The sequence below is a fragment of the Epinephelus lanceolatus genome, chromosome 18 (assembly GCF_041903045.1).
Source record: "Epinephelus lanceolatus isolate andai-2023 chromosome 18, ASM4190304v1, whole genome shotgun sequence".
Classification (NCBI taxonomy): Eukaryota; Metazoa; Chordata; class Actinopteri; order Perciformes; family Serranidae; genus Epinephelus; species Epinephelus lanceolatus.
This window is the reverse complement of record NC_135751.1, coordinates 36,211,987-36,233,395: the sequence shown is the minus strand read 5'-3', so window position 1 is coordinate 36,233,395 and position 21,409 is coordinate 36,211,987. Positions and strand designations below refer to the sequence as shown.

At 43.2% G+C, this 21,409-nt stretch overlaps 1 protein-coding gene across 7 annotated transcripts in view; it reads right to left on the bottom strand.

Annotated features, from left to right (window-relative positions):
* ep300b (EP300 lysine acetyltransferase b) overlaps positions 1-18,800 on the bottom strand; it is a 48,494-nt gene extending 29,694 nt beyond the window's left edge. For 4 of the 7 annotated variants that reach the window (XM_033645531.2, XM_033645533.2, XM_033645534.2 and 1 more), the window contains exons 1-15: positions 16,831-18,800; positions 14,003-14,610; positions 11,681-11,857; positions 7,641-7,944; positions 7,048-7,161; positions 6,584-6,826; positions 4,915-5,020; positions 4,687-4,815; positions 4,415-4,553; positions 4,100-4,283; positions 3,796-3,873; positions 2,937-3,016; positions 2,109-2,261; positions 1,067-1,591; positions 36-281 (exon numbers count right to left, since the gene is read on the bottom strand). In XM_033645531.2, coding sequence (XP_033501422.2) covers positions 36-281; positions 1,067-1,591; positions 2,109-2,261; positions 2,937-3,016; positions 3,796-3,873; positions 4,100-4,283; positions 4,415-4,553; positions 4,687-4,815; positions 4,915-5,020; positions 6,584-6,826; positions 7,048-7,161; positions 7,641-7,944; positions 11,681-11,857; positions 14,003-14,610; positions 16,831-16,924 — 3,180 coding nt within the window. In that variant the 5' untranslated portion in view covers positions 16,925-18,800. The remainder of the gene's footprint in view (positions 1-35; positions 282-1,066; positions 1,592-2,108; positions 2,262-2,936; positions 3,017-3,795; positions 3,874-4,099; positions 4,284-4,414; positions 4,554-4,686; positions 4,816-4,914; positions 5,021-6,583; positions 6,827-7,047; positions 7,162-7,640; positions 7,945-11,680; positions 11,858-14,002; positions 14,611-16,830) is intronic. The other 3 variants (XM_033645532.2, XM_033645537.2, XM_033645536.2) reach the window with 1 other exon arrangement.
* Between the last annotated feature and the right edge of the window lie 2,609 nt (positions 18,801-21,409).

Below are 21,409 nucleotides of genomic sequence, written 5' to 3'. Positions count from 1 at the left end.
TCAGAAGGTCAGTAAGTCGACATGGACGGTCCTACCTCTGGTTTCTCCTCTGTCTTCACGTCATTATGGCCCTTCCCCATCTTCCCCTTGCCCTCTCCTTGGTCGTCGGCCCCTTCATCATCCTCCTCCTCCTCCTGGTTCTTCACCTCCATTTTGACATCTTCCTGGCTGGGAGCGGGGCCGTCCGCCAGGGTGACCTGGGAACTGGGGTCAGCACTGCTGCTGACTGAGCCTGGAGAGGACACCTGACCGTCTGCTGTCAGAGAAGGCTTCGGAGACAGCTGCAGCAAAAGAGATGGAGTGATGTTTAGCAATGGCAAGTTATGAATGAAAGGACACATTTGGTTTTTTTTGTTGGGTTAACAAATTCATTCACCACTGATTTGTAATTAAATTCAAGGACTTTCTGATCTCATTCACACTCATTTGAAGCCATCCATGTATGTGTAAAGCCTGAAGTTAACAGTCTTTTTTCAAATTGACAAGCTTTCCAAGACTTTTCCATGAAACCTGCATTCTTATGTTTATTCCCTATGAGTGAGAGGAAACTAAAGAACAATTAGACTTACATGGAAGTATAACAGGGATAAAGGACTCTATGCTACTCATAACCAAAGGCTCACTGAAGCAGAGCGAGCAGGAAGCCAAGAGCATCACTCAAGGAGGCTTAAAGGTGGTTTAAAGTTCGGATAAAGCAAAATCAGTGATTTCTTTCTAAACACGTTATACGTGTACTTGTTGAAAACATGTGAAAAGACGGTAAATTGTGTAATATTGCATTGTGGAGTTGGCTGCCAACAAGAGTCCGTCGCTTCCTAGCGGCTTGATTTTGTTTCAGCTCCTTCAGCGGACATGCCCCCGGCTCATTTCTGCTATTTTTAAAGCTTATTTTACATACTTGCCGATTTTTTTAATCGTTTAAATTTGGCTGGGTGGTTAATAAATTACTTTTTGTGTTGTGACAAACTCATTACACATTTATTTTTGCTTTACCTGTACTTTAAAAATGGCAAGCTGGGTTGGGAAAAGAGTGGCCAAAGTATTGAAAGCAGGGTGATCTACTCACTGGGGTCTGTGGTCGCTGCAATGGCACATGAGCATTCTGGGTAGGCACCGAAGAAGCTTGACCTGTTTGGGGGCCTGAGGGAGCCGCACCCCCAAGTGTCTGCTGTGGAAGCTGATTGGCCTTTTCAGAGTTCACCGCCTGCCCCGATGGCTGCTGCTGCTGCTGTTGTTGCTGTGAAGCTTGTTGTTGTTGCTGCTGCGGGTGCTGTGGAGGGGGCAGCTGCGGCGTGCTGGGAGTCTGTGGCTGTGGGGTCTGAGAACGAGGTAACGTTGGGGGTGTTTGATGCGGTTGAGGCGTTAAGCTGCGTGCAGGTGAGGGGGAGTTTGTTCGGATGGGTGGGCAGTGAGGGTAGGAGTTTGGCTGGGTGGGCGTCGAGGATGGAGGCAGGTTGGGTAGAGGCCCAGCAGCACTGGCACTACCAGGCCCCATGGAGCCTACAGGGGCTGTGGAGCCTGGAGCTGAAGAGGCAGGCGGTGCTGCAGGGCTGCTGGCTGGGAGGGAAGGCGGTGTTGACATCTGGTTTGGCTACAGAGGACAGGACACAGAGGTTAGAAATCTTTCTCATAGAAACTTTGGATGGATCTCCAGTATACGGGAGAAACAATGAAGAACATGGGTCTGACTTGTTATATAGCACAAGATTTTACCAGGTACACAACTCTGGAACTTCTGAGTCACAACACTTAATTTCCAATCTCTCTTGGAAACCTACAAAGTGAATTAATTAAACAGGGAAGACTGCCAGAAAGCACAAATAATCAGTCTTAAAACCTTGAGATAGAGCCAATAAAGAACTGCAATCCATCTCTCACAGCGGTCATGAATTATATGCCAAAATCCTGAAGACAGTTCAGTTAATTATACAGTGTTTATCACTATCCATCAGTTCCCACTAAGCTACTTGAAGAGTTGATGCTTATGTTTGTCCTCATTTGCACATCCACTGAAGATATGTTTGAATTTCATTATATCACAGTTTTCCCTTGAAATCAAACACATCTTCACGTTACAAGGTACTGTCACTTTGTCACTTAATCCTTACCGGTGGCACGGCGGTCTGTGCTCCTGGCTGGTTCATGCCAATAGGACCAGAGCCAAGTCCAGGACTGGACCCGGGAAACTGGCCTGGAGGGAGGTACTGGTTCTGTAACTGTGTGGCATTGGGCTGGCCCATCCTTGTTGCTCCCATACCCATCTGGAAACGAGACAACAAAGGGTATGTGAAGTTTTGGACAGTCAATTAACATTTTAAAAAAGAGACAGTCAAAATTACTTTTTAATGCGCATTATTTTTTATGCATATGCAAACTTGATTACTGTAAAAGTGGTTCTTCTGGTTTCTTTGACTTTGTGTACCCTCCTCCACAACAATCACAGCTGAGGTTACCAGCAGTGTTCAAGTTAGGAGAACAACACTGTCTAAACCAGGGACACTCAACTTGCTTTGCCAGGGGGGCCTTTATGCAAAATGACAGGAAGCCAGGGGCCAGTTGCAGAAGCCCTGCACAAGTCAGATGTTTGCATGGGCATTTCTGAGATATGAGGACATAGGGGGCTTAGCACAGATCTCTGTCAGGGGGTCTGGGGGTCCTCCCTGGCTCTTGGATACACAAGCTATTTTTGGATGTTTTTAAACGCACTCTGGCACCTTATATACATTTTTCTTTTTTTTATTTTGAGTTAGAAAATGGCCGGTGGGCCACCCAGCACCCTATCATGGGCCAGATTTGGCCCGCAGGCCATAAACTGAGTGTCACTGGTCGAAACCTTTCTGTATCTATTTTGTAAAATCATTTTTATTTGACATTCCAGCATAATATTTACATATCTTCAAGTAATCTGTGACAAAGATGGTGACAGTGATGCATACCTGGTTCATTGGAGCATTAAGAGGAAGAGGAGACCTCTGACCCATCTGCTGCATCCCCATCTGACCAAACTGGTTCATCCCTAGAAGTGAAGGAGGACAGAAATGAGGCATGTCAAAGTGAGAGGTGACCCTAAGGTGTTCACATTCGGGATGTCACTTTAATTTGAAAGTCCAACAACTGTTTGAACATGGAAAAAAATGAAATATTCTATCAGTATTGATCTACTGGAATTAAAACAAATTAGTGCATGAGCAAAAGAGGATGTGCTTTGCACTCCAGTGTGGGTCAGTCTGACCCATCGCATGTCTGGTTTCTTCATCAGTAAACTTACGAGTCAAAACAGAGAAAACTAGCGAGCCTGCTGAAAAGAAACATTTTTGAACTGAACTGAAAAAAAAACAAAACAGTAAAACACAGACAGGCTGACAACAGATTTACAGAGTTTCATCTAACACTTGTCACTAGCCCCTACAAATGTCCTTCACACACTGAAGCCAAGCAGTGTCCTTCCTTCTCTGATGCTAGACTCATTTTGGCACGTAGTCACATAAAATAGGAAATAAACAACGAGGACCTCCTATTAATTTGGAAAAAAATCAAAACTATCTGTATGGCTTGATAACATTAGAAGTCTCATAATTTGAGTGAACCAAACCTTTAATGTAACCACTCCAAACATCTCCAGCAACTTAGATCACTTTTAAGTTTACTCTTCTACAACCAATAAGCCATGTGACCCACTCTACTCATATTTTTCATTTGTATTAACTTTAGATCTGGCCTTATTATTTTAAATACATTTCTGCAAGTTAAGTCTGGCCTTTGTAGTAATGTAATATACAGTAATGAGGGACGTACCTGCTGGGTTCTGCATCCTGTTGACCATCTGATTGGGTCCAGCTGGTCGAACCATGGACGGATCAGCGTGAGGACCATCTGATGGGATGATAAGAGTTACAGGAATAAAGCTCTGGTCTGTAGGATAACTGAATACCAGTAAAACCACGGATGAGTAAAAGATGTTTAAAGGGTGAGAAAAATGGTATGAGAAACCAGTGGTTTGCCAGTGTGTTTGCTTCTTTTTCACGCTTTGAAATAACAAATGTGTGTGTCTACGTACACATAGAAGCGTGTGAGGGAGATAAAGAGTATATGTACTTACTTGGGGGTTGCCCAGGAGCCATAGGTGGCTGTCCCATGCTAGGAGGCACCTGTGGGAGGCCTGGGGAGGCTATGCCAGGTTGGCCAGGCATCATGCCCTGCTTCTGGAGCCGTGTCCGCCTCTTTTCCTCCAGCTCCTTTTGGATCTTGTAGATCTTCTCTGCCAGCAGGTGGTAGTACTCCGCCTAGAACAGACGCGACACAAGCATGAGAGGATGTTACAGGACACATCGCAACAGCACATAAAATACTTTCATGACTGCAAACTGAAGGTCATACCACAATACCTTACAGTCTGCATGTGATGGTGTCTTACCCTACTGTTGGCTGACTCGTACATGTCACCCTCTACTTTTCGGGCGTAAGCCACCAGATTCTCCATCCGCCGATCCTTCAGGGCCGCTGGATCAGGAGTGGGGAAGATTGCCTGCACGCTGCTCTCACACATGCACAAACAAGAAGGACACACAGATACAGTTAAGGCGCCCAAAATGACACCCAGCGCTGAAAATGATGTCATATCATCGTTTTTTTTTTTAGCTCCCGGCTATAGTGAGAGTTCTTGGTAGCAAGATAAAGCAGACTCACAGCTTATGGACAAGGTGGTTGCGGAGGTCCTGCGTGATGTCTTCATGCCAAGACTTCCTCATGCCTGCGGCAGAAGGAGGAGTCGCTGTGGGCATGGAGCCCAGGTTTCCCACACCATCATTCATCAAACTGAGAAATGACAGACAAGGAGGACAGGAAGTAGTGAGACTTCAGCCAATTCAGAGCTAATTTTGACTTTCTTAGTCAGTTATATTACAGCAGTCCTACCTCTGTGCATTCATGTTGCCGTGCAAGAGGGCATTTGGCAGTAGGCTGGACTGCTGGTTGGGGGATTGTACCCCCACACCACCATTCACTCCCATGGAGTTTCCACCTGGAAACAGTGACAGAGTTAGAGTTACAGAGTTTGAATGATATTATTTTAATTGGGAAATGTTGACAATATTAGATGCATCTTCCAATCAGAACATTTTCATGAGAAGAAGTACGGAGATTCATTGATTTTCTTCTTTAAAGATCCAGTAAAAATGAAAAATACATTTCACAATTTTAATCCTGTGTCCCTTTGTTAATTGCTCATTTATCTCTTGTTTTATGACAAAAATGTAGAAAAGAAATCATTATCGGAGTCTGTCTTTCTCCTCCTGTAAAATCATCTCAAATGTTTGATGACTCACCCTGCACTCAGGGGTGTTTACAAAAGTTCATCCAATTAAATGAGACTCTGGGCGACCAACTACCCACATCGGTCATATAAAACCACACTTTACCATTTGTGGGTCGTAGTAGCTGACAGAGCAATATGGAGAGAGATAAGAAGAGATGTGTGTTTGGGTATCAGAGGGCAAAAACTAGAGTTTTCATTTCCAAAACAATTAGGCTGATGTCTGATTCATTCATCTCTCCCTTGTCTGTCTCCTGATCTAACAACAGGGGCATGTTTAGCTCTGACAAAATGCAGGAAAATGTTTAATTAAACGGGTGGTGGAGCGTTGAACAACCTGTTTTGTTACGCGAGTGCACTGCCTTTAGTGCGACAGGGTTTATTTACACATCGCTGCTGATTTGCAACACCTCCGACACACCCACCACCTACGACAAAACGTACCTCACAGCCCGTTTGGACAGTGTTTCATACAATGTAGAGGAAACATGTCTTTCAACCCAGAACTGGTAGCAAAACGGTGCACATTGTTTTCAGATTGAACATGCCCAAAAGGAGGAAGGTGTGTGGAGCCGACTACGCTGTAGCTTTGTATTGTGCTAAACTCTTAAGACCGCCCACTTTTTAGCGGTCCAATGCAATGCAAAGTATGTGATTGAAATCCCTCCTGTAACTGTACACCGCTCAAATATTCAGCTTCACTGGAAAATACGTCACAGTATAGAAACTCAAGACGATTCAACTTCTGTTTCACTAGGACTTTAACATAACAGTGAACCTATCCAGCAAAATACAAACTGAACTTGTGTGACGAAGTCTTAAACCAGCACTCAGTTTGCAGCTGGATGAGACCAAGGAGGCCATTTATACCTGACACCAGACACTATCCAACAATGACCAAAGCCTTTTTGGATAGTTTTAAAAAATGGTTTGTTAAACAATAGTTTAGGAAAGATAGTTGTGTTTATATTTCCATTAATCCACAAATGGATACAAGACATTTGGATAATGCTGCGCAGGAATTTTCTGAACGTTTCCTAACATTTTTTGTCAACCTTCATTCGGCCCCCATCGGAGTGTGTTTGCACTAATATGCTTTTTATTTTTGGGATGCCCCGCTCGCCTTAACGTCATTTGATAGAAAACGAGACCAAACCAAAGACAGCCCTGTATTGTTTGTCATCAAGTTCAAAAATGAACACCCATGCTCAGTGAAAGTGCTAGTAGGTTGCAGTATAATTAATGATGTGCACAATGACATTGTAAACGAACCCATGGTGTTTAGAGTCCTCATCCCAGGCTGCCCCGGCAACCCCTGGTTTGGCATGTTAGCCTGCGGTGGCTGCTGTGGCATCTGGTTGCCCTGGTAAGTGAGGCCTAGTGCAGCGTAAGCCCTCTCTATGGAGCTGGGGTCGATCTGGTTGGGAGGGTTCAGGTTTGGAGTGTTGGACTGTCCACCAGGCACCCCTGAACCTAAGGAGTTCACCAAACCAACCCCTGCGCTGTTAACAAGAGCTGTCAAGAGAACAAGAGGGAGGGCGGAGAGGATTGATGAGACGGGAGGTAGCAAAGGATGAGCATCTGTGGCTTCAAGCTGACTGTCATTCACTTTATCTTTAAGTAACAGGACTCTCAATCATTTCATGGTAGATAATACTGTGTAATAAGTCAATGATAAGAGCCTTGAGCATGTAGACTTCTCAAAGACACACACACACAGAGTAAGAAACACTCACACTGTTGATTCCTCTTGTCTCCAGCGTTTTTCAGTGGCAGGCATACAGGACAGTCATGTCGTGTGCAATTCTTCCAATGAGAGATGATCTGTCTGGATGAGGCACAGTGTGCCACTGCGGGGAGAAGAGAGAGAAGTTTGAGAAAAGGGAAGAGACGTGAAAAAGAGAGAAGAGGGATTGAGAGGGAGAACAAGTGAAAAGAGAAATTGTGACAGAGTGAAGGAGGGAGATGAATAATGAGACAAGAAAAGGATGAGAGAAAGAGGAAAAAAGCCAGGAAAGTCAGGGGGAAGAGAGAGAAGCCAGAGACTCAGAAAGTTATTGTATGAGTCATTCAGTACAATAAAACTACGTCCAGATGAGAGAAGAGAGGAAAACATACAGTAGAAGGGCCAGCTAAAGAGAGAATAACTCATTCTGATACAACAAAAAACTGGGAGGCAAACCAAGAGGGATATAAACAACATACAAGAACAAGCAAAAAAAAAGGTAAAATGAACTGCAGATACATGACAACTTTAAACACTGCCTAGTGTTTATGATATAAACCACACACCATAAAACTAGCAATCAGCATAATTCAACAGACTCACCCTGGCAGGACTTGCCAGCCTGGCAATGAGTCATGTGGTTGAGCACGTTCTTCATGGTGCGGCAGTGAGGCAGGTTGCACTGCCGCACCTCCCCGTTGGCCTGCTCCCTGCGCTGGCACTTGTGCGCGTGGAGCAAGAGGACCAGCTGCTGTTGAATCAGCTTCCGTTTCTCGGGGTCTGCGGTAGGGGGCGCTGCGCCGGGACCCGCCCCTACAGCACTGAGCCCAACCTGGGCCCCTCCTACTGCTGCTGCTCCGCTAACGGATACGCCACCAACTGCTCCGGGCTGCTGCTGCTGAGAGGCCTTGGGACAGAGAGGAGAGAGGAATAGATGAGTGTTAGAGAACCAAGACTGTAATGAGGAGGTGTTCAAGGACCACATCCGATGGCCAATTGGTAACAACTTGGCGGCTAACAAATCAATCCAGTGATCAATCTTCTCTTGTGAGTGTCGTCTAGCATCAGAGAGAAACTATGTGTGCAGTATAGCAGATTTTCTCTGATTTAAAGTGAAATTACTGGTCTGACCACAAGAGGATTAAGACATAGACAGAAGCCCTTATTACGCAGGGATCCCGCGATAAGTCCGCAACGAAGATCATTCATTATGCTGTCTTTGCTATTTTTATAGAGAGCCAAAACAACACCAACATAGTGCCACCCCAGTGTGTGATTTTGTCGCATGCATGCATGTCGGCAAAAGAAGCGCGATGAGCGTGATATGTAACAACAGCGACAGCCACTAGTGTGAAATATGACATACAAGTCAGGCAGCACTTTCTAAACAATCACAGTAGCACAACATGGTAATAATCATTTACCGTCCATATTATATGGAGGATGATCTCGTCCTCTGTTCAGAGGTAAAGAAGCTCTCTCACATCATTGTCTCCCCAACCTAAGGACATTTTTGGCTGCTGTTTATCTTCTTGAGTTAGCTGCTAACTGCTTCCAGCTGCTTTTTAAATCTCCTGGTGATAGGTCGCACACATAACATGTTGTAAAAACGTCACACCAGTCCCATCCCGTCCCAACCCATCAATTTGGCACTGTTACTACCTCTGCTGCTGGCTTAAAGGCAAGAAAACTCTGCTCCCCCCCGATTGAGCAACTCTTTGTTTCATACAGAACAGTGAGGTGGGATAATGATGCGACATTCTGCCTTCAGCAGGCAGTGTCAAAGGGATTATTGATATGGTGTTAACTGTCAAAAGAACTTGTAAAAGTTTTTGTTAATGAAGCAAAGGCGGTGTCTTCAGTCTAATACCTCAAAATACTTGAGAGTTAAGTGATTCAGCGATTACACACTCTAAAATGCTCTGTGAATAATGAAGCAAAAAAGTCAATTTCAGAACTTTGCTTCCAGCTATTGTGGAATTAAAAACAGGAAAGCCACCTAAAGCATGAATGAGACTGTTCTTTGTTGAAATAAATAAAGCCTGTGTTTAAATACAGCCAAATTGCAATAAGCATAAGAAATAATACATGCCTGTAATACAACTGTGCAGTTGACACAGCGAGTATGTTTATGGGTATAGAGTATATGCTTTCTGCCCTTATTCCCAGAAAGCATATTCCTACTGAGCTGTTTAGGCTTCGACCATGCGAACACAGCCTCCCTCTTCCTTCCTTCAACTACCTCCTAGAAAAGGTCGGTATTGTTATAGTTGTACATATCCCCCCAAAAAAAGAGGACGCGTGTCACAAACTGTGGTAAAAACCCTAATCGAGATGCATACTCCAAATGCGCTGTATATATGTCCAAAGAATGCTATGCTTATAACATGAGTAATATAAGCATATTCCACATCTAACTGGAAAATGCTCAAATCGGAAATAAAGCCTAATTCAGAATATCCTATCCTGTTTGCTCTCTGGTGGACAAACTATGTAACAGCGACACTGATTCTAATTTAACTCAAATCTAGTTTAGCATTTATGTCCTGCAAAGTCATATACTCCGATACCAATATATCTGTAACAAGCTAATATAAGCCTGGCTGATTTATCAGTCTAGCTCTAATCTGAATCATATGAGATACAGCATGTAACAGAGCAAGAGGCCCAAAAGAAGCAAAAACTGATGGATAACAGAGTCTGAAATGGTGAGCAAACAAACGGGGCAACATTTTTAGAGCCACTCTGTACATTTACATACAATTTATGGCCTTGAACAGGGACGTTAATAACCTTCAGTGACTCATAGCGATCTGACAGTTCTGGGGCGTTTGGTTAATCTCACTTCAAACGGTTTAATTTCTCTGAGGTAGGTGAGATTATTGTAATAGGGATTTGAGCTTCTTCACTAAAATCCCATGCAAGACAGCCACGTCTATGATTATTCTATTCACCATAGGACTGCTTGCCATGTGAGACAACTGAGTTCGTCTTAAACATCTGTAGAGGTAATTTGCAGGTAATTTAGCTACCAGTTACTAATTTCTCTGCCATTGTGTTGTCAGTCAACTCTTCTTACTTCCATTGCATGATTAGTGAAATCTGACTTCTTCAGTCTGCGCTGCTCACTCTGTTGCTGAACGAAACAAACAACTAGAGTTTATGATTGTAGCATCCGTCGTCCGACAAACTATTGATTAAAAAAAAAACAACTGAATTATTATCTAAAATGCAGGTTGACCTAGTCAGATTCACCAAACTTTCTTAACTGTGCAAAACTTTGTGGATGAGTTTAATTCACAAAAATGTTACGAAAGAAGAATTTTGTACTGTAAACCTCCAAGTCCAATTGTCAGGATTCAGTAGATGACAAAATAACAAATTTATCAGTGTCATTGCCATTAAGGCAACACTTGTAAACACTGTTATCACAGAGCCGTACAGTAACAGAAAGAAAGAGGGAAAGATTAGAAAGGCAGTTAAATACCAAACTACATTTCGCACAAACAGAGTGGTCGATGACTAATACGAGAGGTCAGTCAAGAAGACATGACAGCCTTGGTGATGGGTTTTAAAATATTATATAGCCAGTGATATAAAGATTACTCAGGTGCAACAGGGGATGTTCACCTGGACTGTGACTTGCATTAAGGCCCTGGTGTCGTGACAACACATGCCAGTAAAATCATTTAAAAAGAAATCCTGCACTGTGTGACCTGTGGCTGTCGAGTCAGGGCTCTGCTGGAAACAAACTAGTTTGTGCGACATCTAGTTAGTTTGCATCTGAAGGTAAAAGTATTTACAACTGTTGCTAAACGCCACACACAGTCAGTTTTTTTGTCCAAAATTATCACACATCTAAATATAAATAAGACTTACCGTTGTGTCAGTCATGTTTGCTCACTATGTCCGAAACTTTCTTTTTTGGAACAGTTTCAATTTTCTGCGTTTTTCACATCTGTCAGAGCCTTTAGAGACGTTTGACCAAGAATCAGTGACGAACATGTGGCAGTGGGACACAGCTGCGACAAGACAGATGAATGGGGCGCAGAGAATCATTTCATAACTCAGGTAGCTACGTTCAACAGGTCAGAAAGTAATATTCAGGTGGATGATGATGAAGAGGAGGAGGATGTTGAACGCACAGAGAGATTGAGAGCTTCGCCCCTTCATGAAGCTGCGGTGCCAAATGAAAGACAGGGAAGGAGTGATGACAGCCAGATAGGTAACTCCAGTGGAGAGAGGCATTTTGTCACGTGTTGCGAATTTTCACAATGAGTAGAACAATAAAACACATCGGACTCAGCGTGGAAAGTTTCTGTGCGTAATGATTCTTTTCAGATGACGGATTATAAAAACGCATTTGAAAAAAATGGACTCAGTGAGCAAAGGCCTCTCAAGTCTTGGGGAAAAGAGTCTAAGAGAAGTTCATCTGCCTAGTTTTTTTTTTTTTTTAAACCTCCACACACATGGCTAATGACTGTGTGAAATCGGCAGGATGGTAAACATTATCAGCACATGAAAAGTTCATGTTGATTATGTGTATCAACAATCTTCAATTGCTGACTTCACCTTTAATCTGCAGTAATATAAGTGGCCTCTAGATGCATGATGGTCACAGAGTTTATCCAAAGAAATCTTACCATCCCAGGCATGCCTTGACCCGGTGGTGCCTTCTTGTCCATGTTAAACTGGGAGGCCATATTGTTGGGCAGGCCCGCCTTATTCTGGAGCTGTGGGCCCAGCCCTGCTCCAGGCAGCCCCTGGCCAGACTGGCCGTACGGACCGCCATAGGGGCCCGCGTTGGCCATCATATTCATCTGAAGAGCAGGGTGAGGGGAGGCCAAGAGGCGATGAGAAAGATGAGATGAGCAACAGGGAAGAGGAGACATGTGGAGACAAACAGAGAAGAGGGGGAAATAAATAGTTTAGAGATCATATCAATCACTGTGAACATGTGAGCATGATTTAAGCAGCCAGAACATAAATCTAAACATTCAAGGAAGATATATGGGAGGTCTTATGATAATTACATGACACTACAAAGTACATACATATCAAACTACATTAGACTATTATAAAATTACTCTGACAGTGCCAGTGAGTAAATGGTGCTAGACAAACCACATGGTATCACTTTCCAATTACTACTGGCAATTAGTCTTTTATAATGAGCTTCCATTGTGACTGTTCAGTTACAATATTAGTTCCTCTTTATCCTGACCTTACTTTATTCTCCACAATTAATTAATACCACAGACATGGTCTCAACGTCAGTGTTTAGGTTCTAGAAACAAGGTCACCACCAACTATGGTCTTAAACCCTCACCTACAGTATTTTCAGCTACATCAGAGTCAGACTGAACTGTTCTTTGTATTAATAGCAGCACAGCAAAAACTTTAAGTGATGTGTTAATCGTTGCTATGTGACTATTAAGAGTCTAATAAAACTGTCGTCTGAGAAAATAACCTGGGTATAACTTCCTCTGCATTGAACATGGATAACGCACACACTTTGCTGATGCATATTGTAACTAGAGGACATTACCAAAAAACATCCTGTGTTTGCTGACGCACCGCCACAGTTACACTACTAGTTATGCCAAAAAACTTTGCATTACTGCTTTCATTTCACACATTCAGTCAAAACTATCCTGTGGCGTACTGACTAGCAAGGAGGTTAACCATCAATACCACAGAGTGAACGGTGATGCGGCTGTGAATCCAACACATAACCACACTCATGTCTGCAGCTGCTCTGGAGAACTCATCTTCAGCGGTCAGACAAGAGAAACTACAGGTCTGGTTCAGTCTAGAGTCTGCGTTTCATGCTGTGAACCGAAACTACTTTTCAACTGTAACAAACTCGAATGTTAAAAGCTTTTAGGGTGGTATTACTATGAATCTGCCGCTTTGAATTACTTTAGCGACTCAAGAAATTCCATCCAGACCAATCACATTTCCACAATGTCTTTGCAGTAATTTTAAAATTCAATGTTTTATACATATGTATGAGGCAGTGAAAGTGTCTAAAGGCATTAGACTCTTAAATTTAAGGCTTCTTAAGGGCTTTTCAAGATCATTTTAACCAAATTTAAGACATGTTTCCGGACAAATAATCTTTTTTATTATTCAAACACTGCAGCTGAGTATAAAAGTAAGTAGAATATATGTGGTACTGTGCAAAGGTAGGTTTTTTTGAAGGAATATGGTTATTAGAGTGGGTTAGGTCAATCTACATTTTGCCAGCATGTTAAGTTGCAAGTAGAAAGTAAAAAGACTGTATAAGTTTTGCGGGAGGTTTAAAGATTTGGAACACGAGAAATGCGGACTTTCACGCCCAAGAGCTTGACTTATTTTGACAAAAAGATATTAGATAGATAAATAAAATTAGATAAAATGTTTATGGCAATGACGACCTCATGAATTCTAATTTAAGGGTTTTTAATGACTTTTTGGGCCTTTATAAAAATCAAATTTAAGATATTTTAAGACTTTTAAGGACCTGCAGACACCCAATGTCAAAGACAAACTTTAATAAAAATTTTAGATGCAGGTTCCCACATGTGGCCATGGTAGAGCTATGACATATTGACCAATATTATTTATATATTAATGTCCTAAATATAATGGATTGCACTGAAGTACGCAGTAGAATTTACTTTTAACAATATAATGCCACAACATCTTTCATATGAAAATTCTGAAAGTATTTTCATACTTGAGATGAACTGCATGCAGGCATGGGATTCAGCAGAGCACCAAAACAACTTTTTTTAGACCAGTATTTGAATGTTAGCCTAATTAAATTTGCATCTTCAGACAATTGATAATTTGCTATCAAATAGTTGCTACTGGGAAATCTATCTATCTATCTATCTATCTATCTATCTATCTATCTCTCTCTCTCTGCCTGACAACCAGAGTATTTGCGATGCCTGGCTCTGTTGGGTTGAGTGTCTTACCTTGTTCAGTGCTCCGGGTTGCTGTGGCCTCATCCCTGCCTGACCCCCGGGTCCCATTTGCTGACCGCCCTGCTGCTGCTGCAGGGTTTCCGCTAACAGATTACCATTGTTACCCATGCCTGCACTGCCAGGGTAACCCATTCTTGGTGAGCCATTCATCACCTGCCCCCCAATCAGGCCTTGCTGCTGCTGTCCTGCGTTGCCCTTCTGGGCACCCATCATGGCAGCTGCCCGATTGAGTGCTGCCACCCCTCCAACCATCCCAACCTGCTGCATTAATCCAGGCTGCTGCTGCTGGCCCTGGGGGGGCATGCCTTGAGGTCCACCAGAGGAGACAGTGACACCCCCCATCATCCCCATGGAAGCCCCGGGCGCTGTGCTGTTGGAAGTGGGGCCACCCTGCTGTGCTGGCGCTCCAGCGCGCAGGAGCTCAGACAGCTGTTTGTGTTTCGCAGCTGCATCCTGGCCTCCCAAACCGAGCCCTCCTCCGAGTCCGCTAAGACTGGTATGGAGTTGGTTGACATCCCCTCCGTTGGTTAGCCCCAGGTCCGAGGAACTAATGAGCTCATCTGGGAGGTCGTGCTCCAGGTCAAAGAGTGAACCGAAATCTAGGAGTGAAAGACATTAACATTTTTAACAATTAGAAAATCACAGATTAGGTTCACAGCTCTGGAAACTGTGGATATGCACTGCATACAACATTTTTTAGCAATAATTTAATATACGTGTGGTACAACTCTGGCAGCTTAAAAACTATCAACCATTAGCTCATAGAGATATAGGCAGTCGAGCAGTAGCTGCTTCTCACAGCCTGGATTTCTCTCCTGGGCATCAGTTTGTGGTTTGATAGGGTGCCAAACATGTAGAGTGAACGCAGTAGGGTCAGGGTGAGAAGCCACAGAGGGGTAAACACTACAGTACCCAGGTAGGTGTGTGCATTGGATCTACAGTTATGTGGTGTACAGGCATTAAACAGCGAGGGTATCAGAAGTCATATCCGCTGCAATGGGAGGCAAATGAAAAGGGAAAGCTGTTTGAGAGTATAGTGAAATATATTGAAATAATTTTTAGTGCTCAGGCTCTGACACGACAAACCAAGTTGTCCCTTCAGATGGCACCACAGAAACATAACCTGCATGTTTTATTGCATATATAATGACTTCTGGCACGCCAACATCGCATAAAATTCTCCTGAAAAATCAATGCTACTATGTAGATATGCTGTGCTGGTGTTTGACTTCATGCATGAGACTACTCATGAACACAGGGGTCTCATTTAAAAATACTGCATACGCACAAAACGAGGCCTGAAAGAGGTGTACGGCACTTGCCATGAAAAAGTTTGACCCATGCTTACGACATTTTGGAAATGGGAAATTGGCGACACAGATGGTGAGGTGGAAGCCTGCTAGTAGATATTGTCAAATATTGACGTTTGGCTGTATGTACATTTTCAGTATGGATCCTACGCATTGTTTTATAAATGTGACCCCAGATACTGAATGAAATTACACATGCATCACGCCTGAAATTCATACTAACTAATTTTCTGACACAGCTGGAGAGCTGATAGTGTGGCCACCAATCTTTGCACACTTTACATGAAGTTTTTTGTGAAATTAGAAATTATTTTATGATATAAATGTTGGCTGTTTAATCCCAAATGGAAAACAGTGCCAACTATTACCTAAATCATCATGTCTCATTACAGGAGATGACGCCAGGGGTTTATACATTCATTCTTAATTGTGTAAATTAATTTAAGTTTAATTCAAAATCAAACTGAAAGGCATTCAAGTGATGTGCTTGGGATAAGTGTTGAATCATTAGAAAAACAAACTGCAAAAAGTGCTGCGCGGTGTCACGGTGCAGACTCAAACAATGGAGGGTGAACAACAGTGGGCTCCGTCGCTATTGAGAAAGGATTTAAGAAACTAAAAAGCCTTTTAAACAAAAGACATGAAAGAGGACATCTCAGAGACGGGTTGCCCTTTCATTTAAACACGATACCACACTCAAAACTGACACACTGCAACATCTTCAGTTGGGCAACAACGGTTTGCCCAACTTTAATGAAGTGTCGAACAATGGCTAGCTGGTGTACAATAGTTCAATAAAAACAGTGTCGGCTAACAACACGTGAAGCACAGCAAATACGTGGCCTTAAATAGTTTTACTGAACTACAGAAAGGGTTAGTGAGTACGGGGAAACGTTGGTCTGGTGCTAAATGAGGTTAGCATGTTAACAATCACTGTTTTTCTTTGCTAGTCAGCTACCGAGCTCAGCTGAGCCGGTCCGGTGGGGTTATCTACCTAGCTAGCTAGCTAGCTCGCTCGGTTACCGTTACTTTCTCCTAAAGCTGTTTTGCTAACAATAATTAGCCTTAAAGTTTACGGAGTATTTTTGTAGCTTCGTGTTTAACGTGTCTGTGCTCTTGTGCTTCCAATTGATCAACTTTTCGACGAGTAAGACAACTTGAAGCAAACTGGGGTGACTCGACTCTTCCATTGTTTGGAGGTGGATCTTATAGTTAGTAGCTAGTTAGCACGTTGATGCTAACACATCAAAACATCCCTGCAGGAAAGTTGCTCCAGCCTCATGCACCACATCACGTTTCCTCTTTAGCTACACAAACTCTTAGTGTAGACTTTTTAAATCATGCTACACTTAAATTAATGTTTAAAAGCGTTACTTTTGGAGCAGCTCTCAACTAAGTTGCTGTGCAGCTCCAGTGGGACTCCCAGGACTGGGCAGTGATTAATACTCCAACAGTCGAAGCTAGTTAATGTTTTATCTATCGGCGAAGTAATGCATGCAATATATTTACCGTTTCCATCACTGGCAGACACCGAGAGAGCTGGAGAGGACAGCTTGGGCCTCTTGGCTGAAGGCGGGCCGGACTCCAGGACATTATCGGCCATATTTTTGACGAATTAAACAATTTTGCTGTAGATCCACGGAGGGCAAACGTATTTCCTTTATTTGCGTCTCCTTATCCCTTTAAGAAATGCTTGCGATCGTTCCCCCACCGCTCGGGGGGACGGTAGGGGAGAAGAGAGCAATGTTGAACTCTTTCCCTCACAGTTCTCCCTCTCTGCAGATATCAGTCCCCCTCCCCTGTCGGAGATTTTGTTTCTTCGCAGATTTGAACAGGAGGAGGTGGGAAGGTGGAGTCGGCGGAAAAGGCAAGCGTGCGGCCCTCTGACAACCTCATGTAGCCTCTGATGCGACACAAAAATCGTCCCGGGATCCGTCCTCCGTGCTGCACTCAGTCCTGTCCGCCATAGTCGGCGCAGAAATCCCGTGTAGCAGGTCTGAATCGCTCCAGTGGACAGTCTCGGTCAGGGCACCAAAATAAAACTGCTATCCAAAAACTGCTATGTGTGTATCCTTGTGTTAACTTCTGGAGGCTGTTCCCTCATGCAACAGTTATGAGATCCTCGATTGCATTTACCTGACCAGGCATCTCACTGCTGCCAGAGTTTCCTCACCAGCAGTAGTCCTCAACAATTAAAGCGTGTGTGGATCTCTGGAGTGCAACACTAAGAAAAGAAACTTGCATTGGCTTTAACCGTAACTGAATAAATAGCACAGCAGTTCTGCAGAAAAGTCAGCACTCTTGCAGCTACTCAGATCAAAAGACAATATATTGCGGGTGTATATATCCATGCATGACTTTGCTGTTGCATGTCCATGCTGACTAAAATGTGCACTTAGTGTTTGACCATGCAAGGCACTGGGTCAGAAAGGAGCAAGAGTCGTATTGCACATTTGGTTGTTGCAACCCCCTTTTGCACGATTATGCCTATTGCAGACAGCAATCAGGGTTGAAAATAGAAAATCTCCTCCAAAAAGAAATCCCCTCTCCTTGTGCAATTTCTTTGACAGTACAGTTCTTGAGGGCAATCACGGCTCTAATTGCCAATCAGCGGGCAGTCAGATTGATCCAATTAGTTTGATTTTTGCAGAGGACAGCGTGTGGGGTTACTTATCTTGCTTCCTCCTCCAGGTTTTCAAGCTCTTGAAATCTCAAGATAATGCAAAAGAATAATAGATATTCCAAGAAATGATACCTGTCAATCTTACAGCATGTCCAAGTGTCCAAGAGGAAAAAGATGTTAAGCACAAAATCCGGAGCACAGCTACGGCGACAGGCGAGAAATGTGATAAAAAAAAAAATGACGGTGGGTCGCTCACAAATTATGGCTATTTCGGAAGCGGAAAGCTTCAGCTCGGCACACTAATGTTGACACCCCCTCCCCTAAAATATTTTGGGCTGACAAAATCCTCTCATTGACTCTTTGTGATGGAGAATGCCCCCCTTCGTGATGATCCTGGCAATTTTCCCCTTCTCTTTAAACCCGTCTTTCTTTCCACATCTCCCTTCTGCCCGGCAGCAATTTATTTATATAATTGTCTATGCGGACTCTTTCCTTCCTCCGCCGCGGACACATAATGATTTTTCATGTTGATGTTTGTCCCCTTTTCGCAGGTTTTTCCTCGCTATGATAATATATAGCCCTCTTCCGCCTCTCCTCTCTGTCTCCGCTCTGCAAAACACCCCCTTCCTTGGATTTTTCGGAGTGTTTCCTTCTCATGCATACATATATATCACCGACTCGGTTTTCCCTCCACTGACGTCTTATCTTTTCGGAGATGCTTCTCTCTCTCGGTAACACCGACAGGATTTCGCCACTCTTTCTTCCTCCCGGTGGTTCCCGGAGTGGCTGCCGTCGGTTGCCGGAGTCGCTCCTTCTCTCGGTTATCTCCTCCTGTTTCTGACGGTCTGTCCGCACAAACAAAATGGCGGCTTGTTGTTTCTACTCCTCTGATACGGGGGGAGGGTTGGAGGTACAGCAACATTAGGCGTGAAGGGGAGGAGGGAGGGAGGAAGGGAAGAAGAGGGGAGGTTGTCTTCGTAGGTGTTCGGGATTGTCCGGAAACCAGTTCCGTGCTCTGTCGGCAGTCTCCGATTTCAATCTGTAGGGGCCAGTGGCGCTCCATGTTTCTCTCCATCACTCAGACAGCGGTGATAACAGCTGCAATCAGTGGCCTCAACTACTGTACAGAAGTACTGCTTCTGACGAACTTTTATTTTAATTTATTGACTTTTTATGCTGCTTTACAAATTTACTTCAATACATGTTAGTGGGAAATATTATACTTTTTACTCCACCTTTATTATTATTATTATTATTATTATTAATAAGATAAAACTTAATTGATCCCACAGCGGGGAAATTCACGTTACAGCAGCTGAAATAGTACATATAAAAAAGCTAGCTGAATGGTGATAGAATACTTATAGAATAAAGATAAAATACAAAGAGATATATATCAGAATTAGAAAATAGATATGCCTTTCACTTATGCACATATGTAAAAAAGAATGTGCATATACAAATATATGTATGGGTACATATTGACAGCTGTACAGGATAATTGCACATTGGATGTAATACACATGGCGTGTAGTATCAAAGTTAAAAACAATGTAAGAACACTGTAAGAATCATTTCTATTATTATTTTGTATTTGTATTTTCTTTTTATTGCATGTGTATGTCCTTCTGAAACCCCAGCTTTTATTTGGTATGCGCCTTCAATTCCTCTGAGCTATCTGGGAATAGTAGGACTTGATAAGTATAGACAACTAATCATTGTCTTTGAACAGTAAGAAGTTTTTTGGGGAAAAAAAGGGGCTTCTTTTTAATAGTCACAAGTGTGCAAGTAAGTATAAAACAGTTTATTTCAATGCTTGAATGTTTTGAGCGACTGAAAACAGTGCAACATGTTGTAACTCTGTGGGTTAGAAGTCACTGCTCAAATCTGAAACTGTTCATTTCAATGCCTGAACATGGCAACATGAACAAAACAAAATTGCGAATAATGCAACATTTCTAAAAGTCTTGTGATTTGTCCACTTTGTAACTCTGTGTGAATGAATGCTCCACACTCAAAGCTAGTAATGTCCTTTTTGTCTTTAGGAACAGTCTGTCACACCTTACTGCCCTATATAATCTGCTGCGATAAAACAGTAATAAAGTCCCAGTGTGAGTTATTTTTAATTAACAGCGTCTTAGCTTGTTACTATTGCGCAAATTGTGCAAATTTGTATGCAATCTTAAACTACAGATGTTATTAAGCACAAAGAAAAAGTTTCAACCATAAAATTTGATCAGGTTTTGTATCTTGTCCACTTCTCTGTCGGGATCGGCTGCAGACTAAGTTATGCAGAATGAAATTTAAGGTGCAGCAAACCCAAAATGTTGTGTCCTCATATGACGACACAGGGTCTCAGGCGGATATATGTGTATGCACATACAGTACAGGCCAAAAGTTTGGACACACCTTCTCATTCAATGCGTTTTCTTTATTTTCATGACTATTTACATTGTAGATTCTCACTGAAGGCATCAAAACTATGAATGAACACATGTGGAGTTATGTACTTAACAAAAAAAGGTGAAATAACTGAAAACATGTTTGATATTCTAGTTTCTTCAAAATAGCCACCCTTTGCTCTGATTACTGCTTTGCACACTCTTGGCATTCTCTCCATGAGCTTCAAGAGGTAGTCACCTGAAATGGTTTTCCAACAGTCTTGAAGGAGTTCCCAGAGGTGTTTAGCACTTGTTGGCCCCTTTGCCTTCACTCTGCGGTCCAGCTCACCCCAAACCATCTCGATTGGGCTCAGGTCCGGTGACTGTGGAGGCCAGGTCATCTGCCGCAGCACTCCATCACTCTCCTTCTTGGTCAAATAGCCCTTACACAGCCTGGAGGTGTGTTTGGGGTCATTGTCCTGTTGAAAAATAAATGATCGTCCAACTAAACGCAAACCGGATGGGATGGCATGTCGCTGCAGGATGCTGTGGTAGCCATGCTGGTTCAGTGTGCCTTCAATTTTGAATAAATCCCCAACAGTGTCACCAGCAAAACACCCCCACACCATCACACCTCCTCCTCCATGCTTCACAGTGGGAACCAGGCATGTGGAATCCATCCGTTCACCTTTTCTGCGTCTCACAAAGACACGGCGGTTGGAACCAAAGATCTCAAATTTGGACTCATCAGACCAAAGCACAGATTTTCACTGGTCTAACGTCCATTCCTTGTGTTTCTTGGCCCAAACAAATCTCTTCTGCTTGTTGCCTCTCCTTAGCAGTGGTTTCCTAGCAGCTATTTGACCATGAAGGCCTGATTGGCGCAGTCTCCTCTTAACAGTTGTTCTAGAGATGGGTCTGCTGCTAGAACTCTGTGTGGCATTCATCTGGTCTCTGATCTGAGCTGCTGTTAACTTGCGATTTCTGAGGCTGGTGACTCGGATGAACTTATCCTCAGAAGCAGAGGTGACTCTTGGTCTTCCTTTCCTGGGTCGGTCCTCATGTGCGCCAGTTTCGTTGTAGC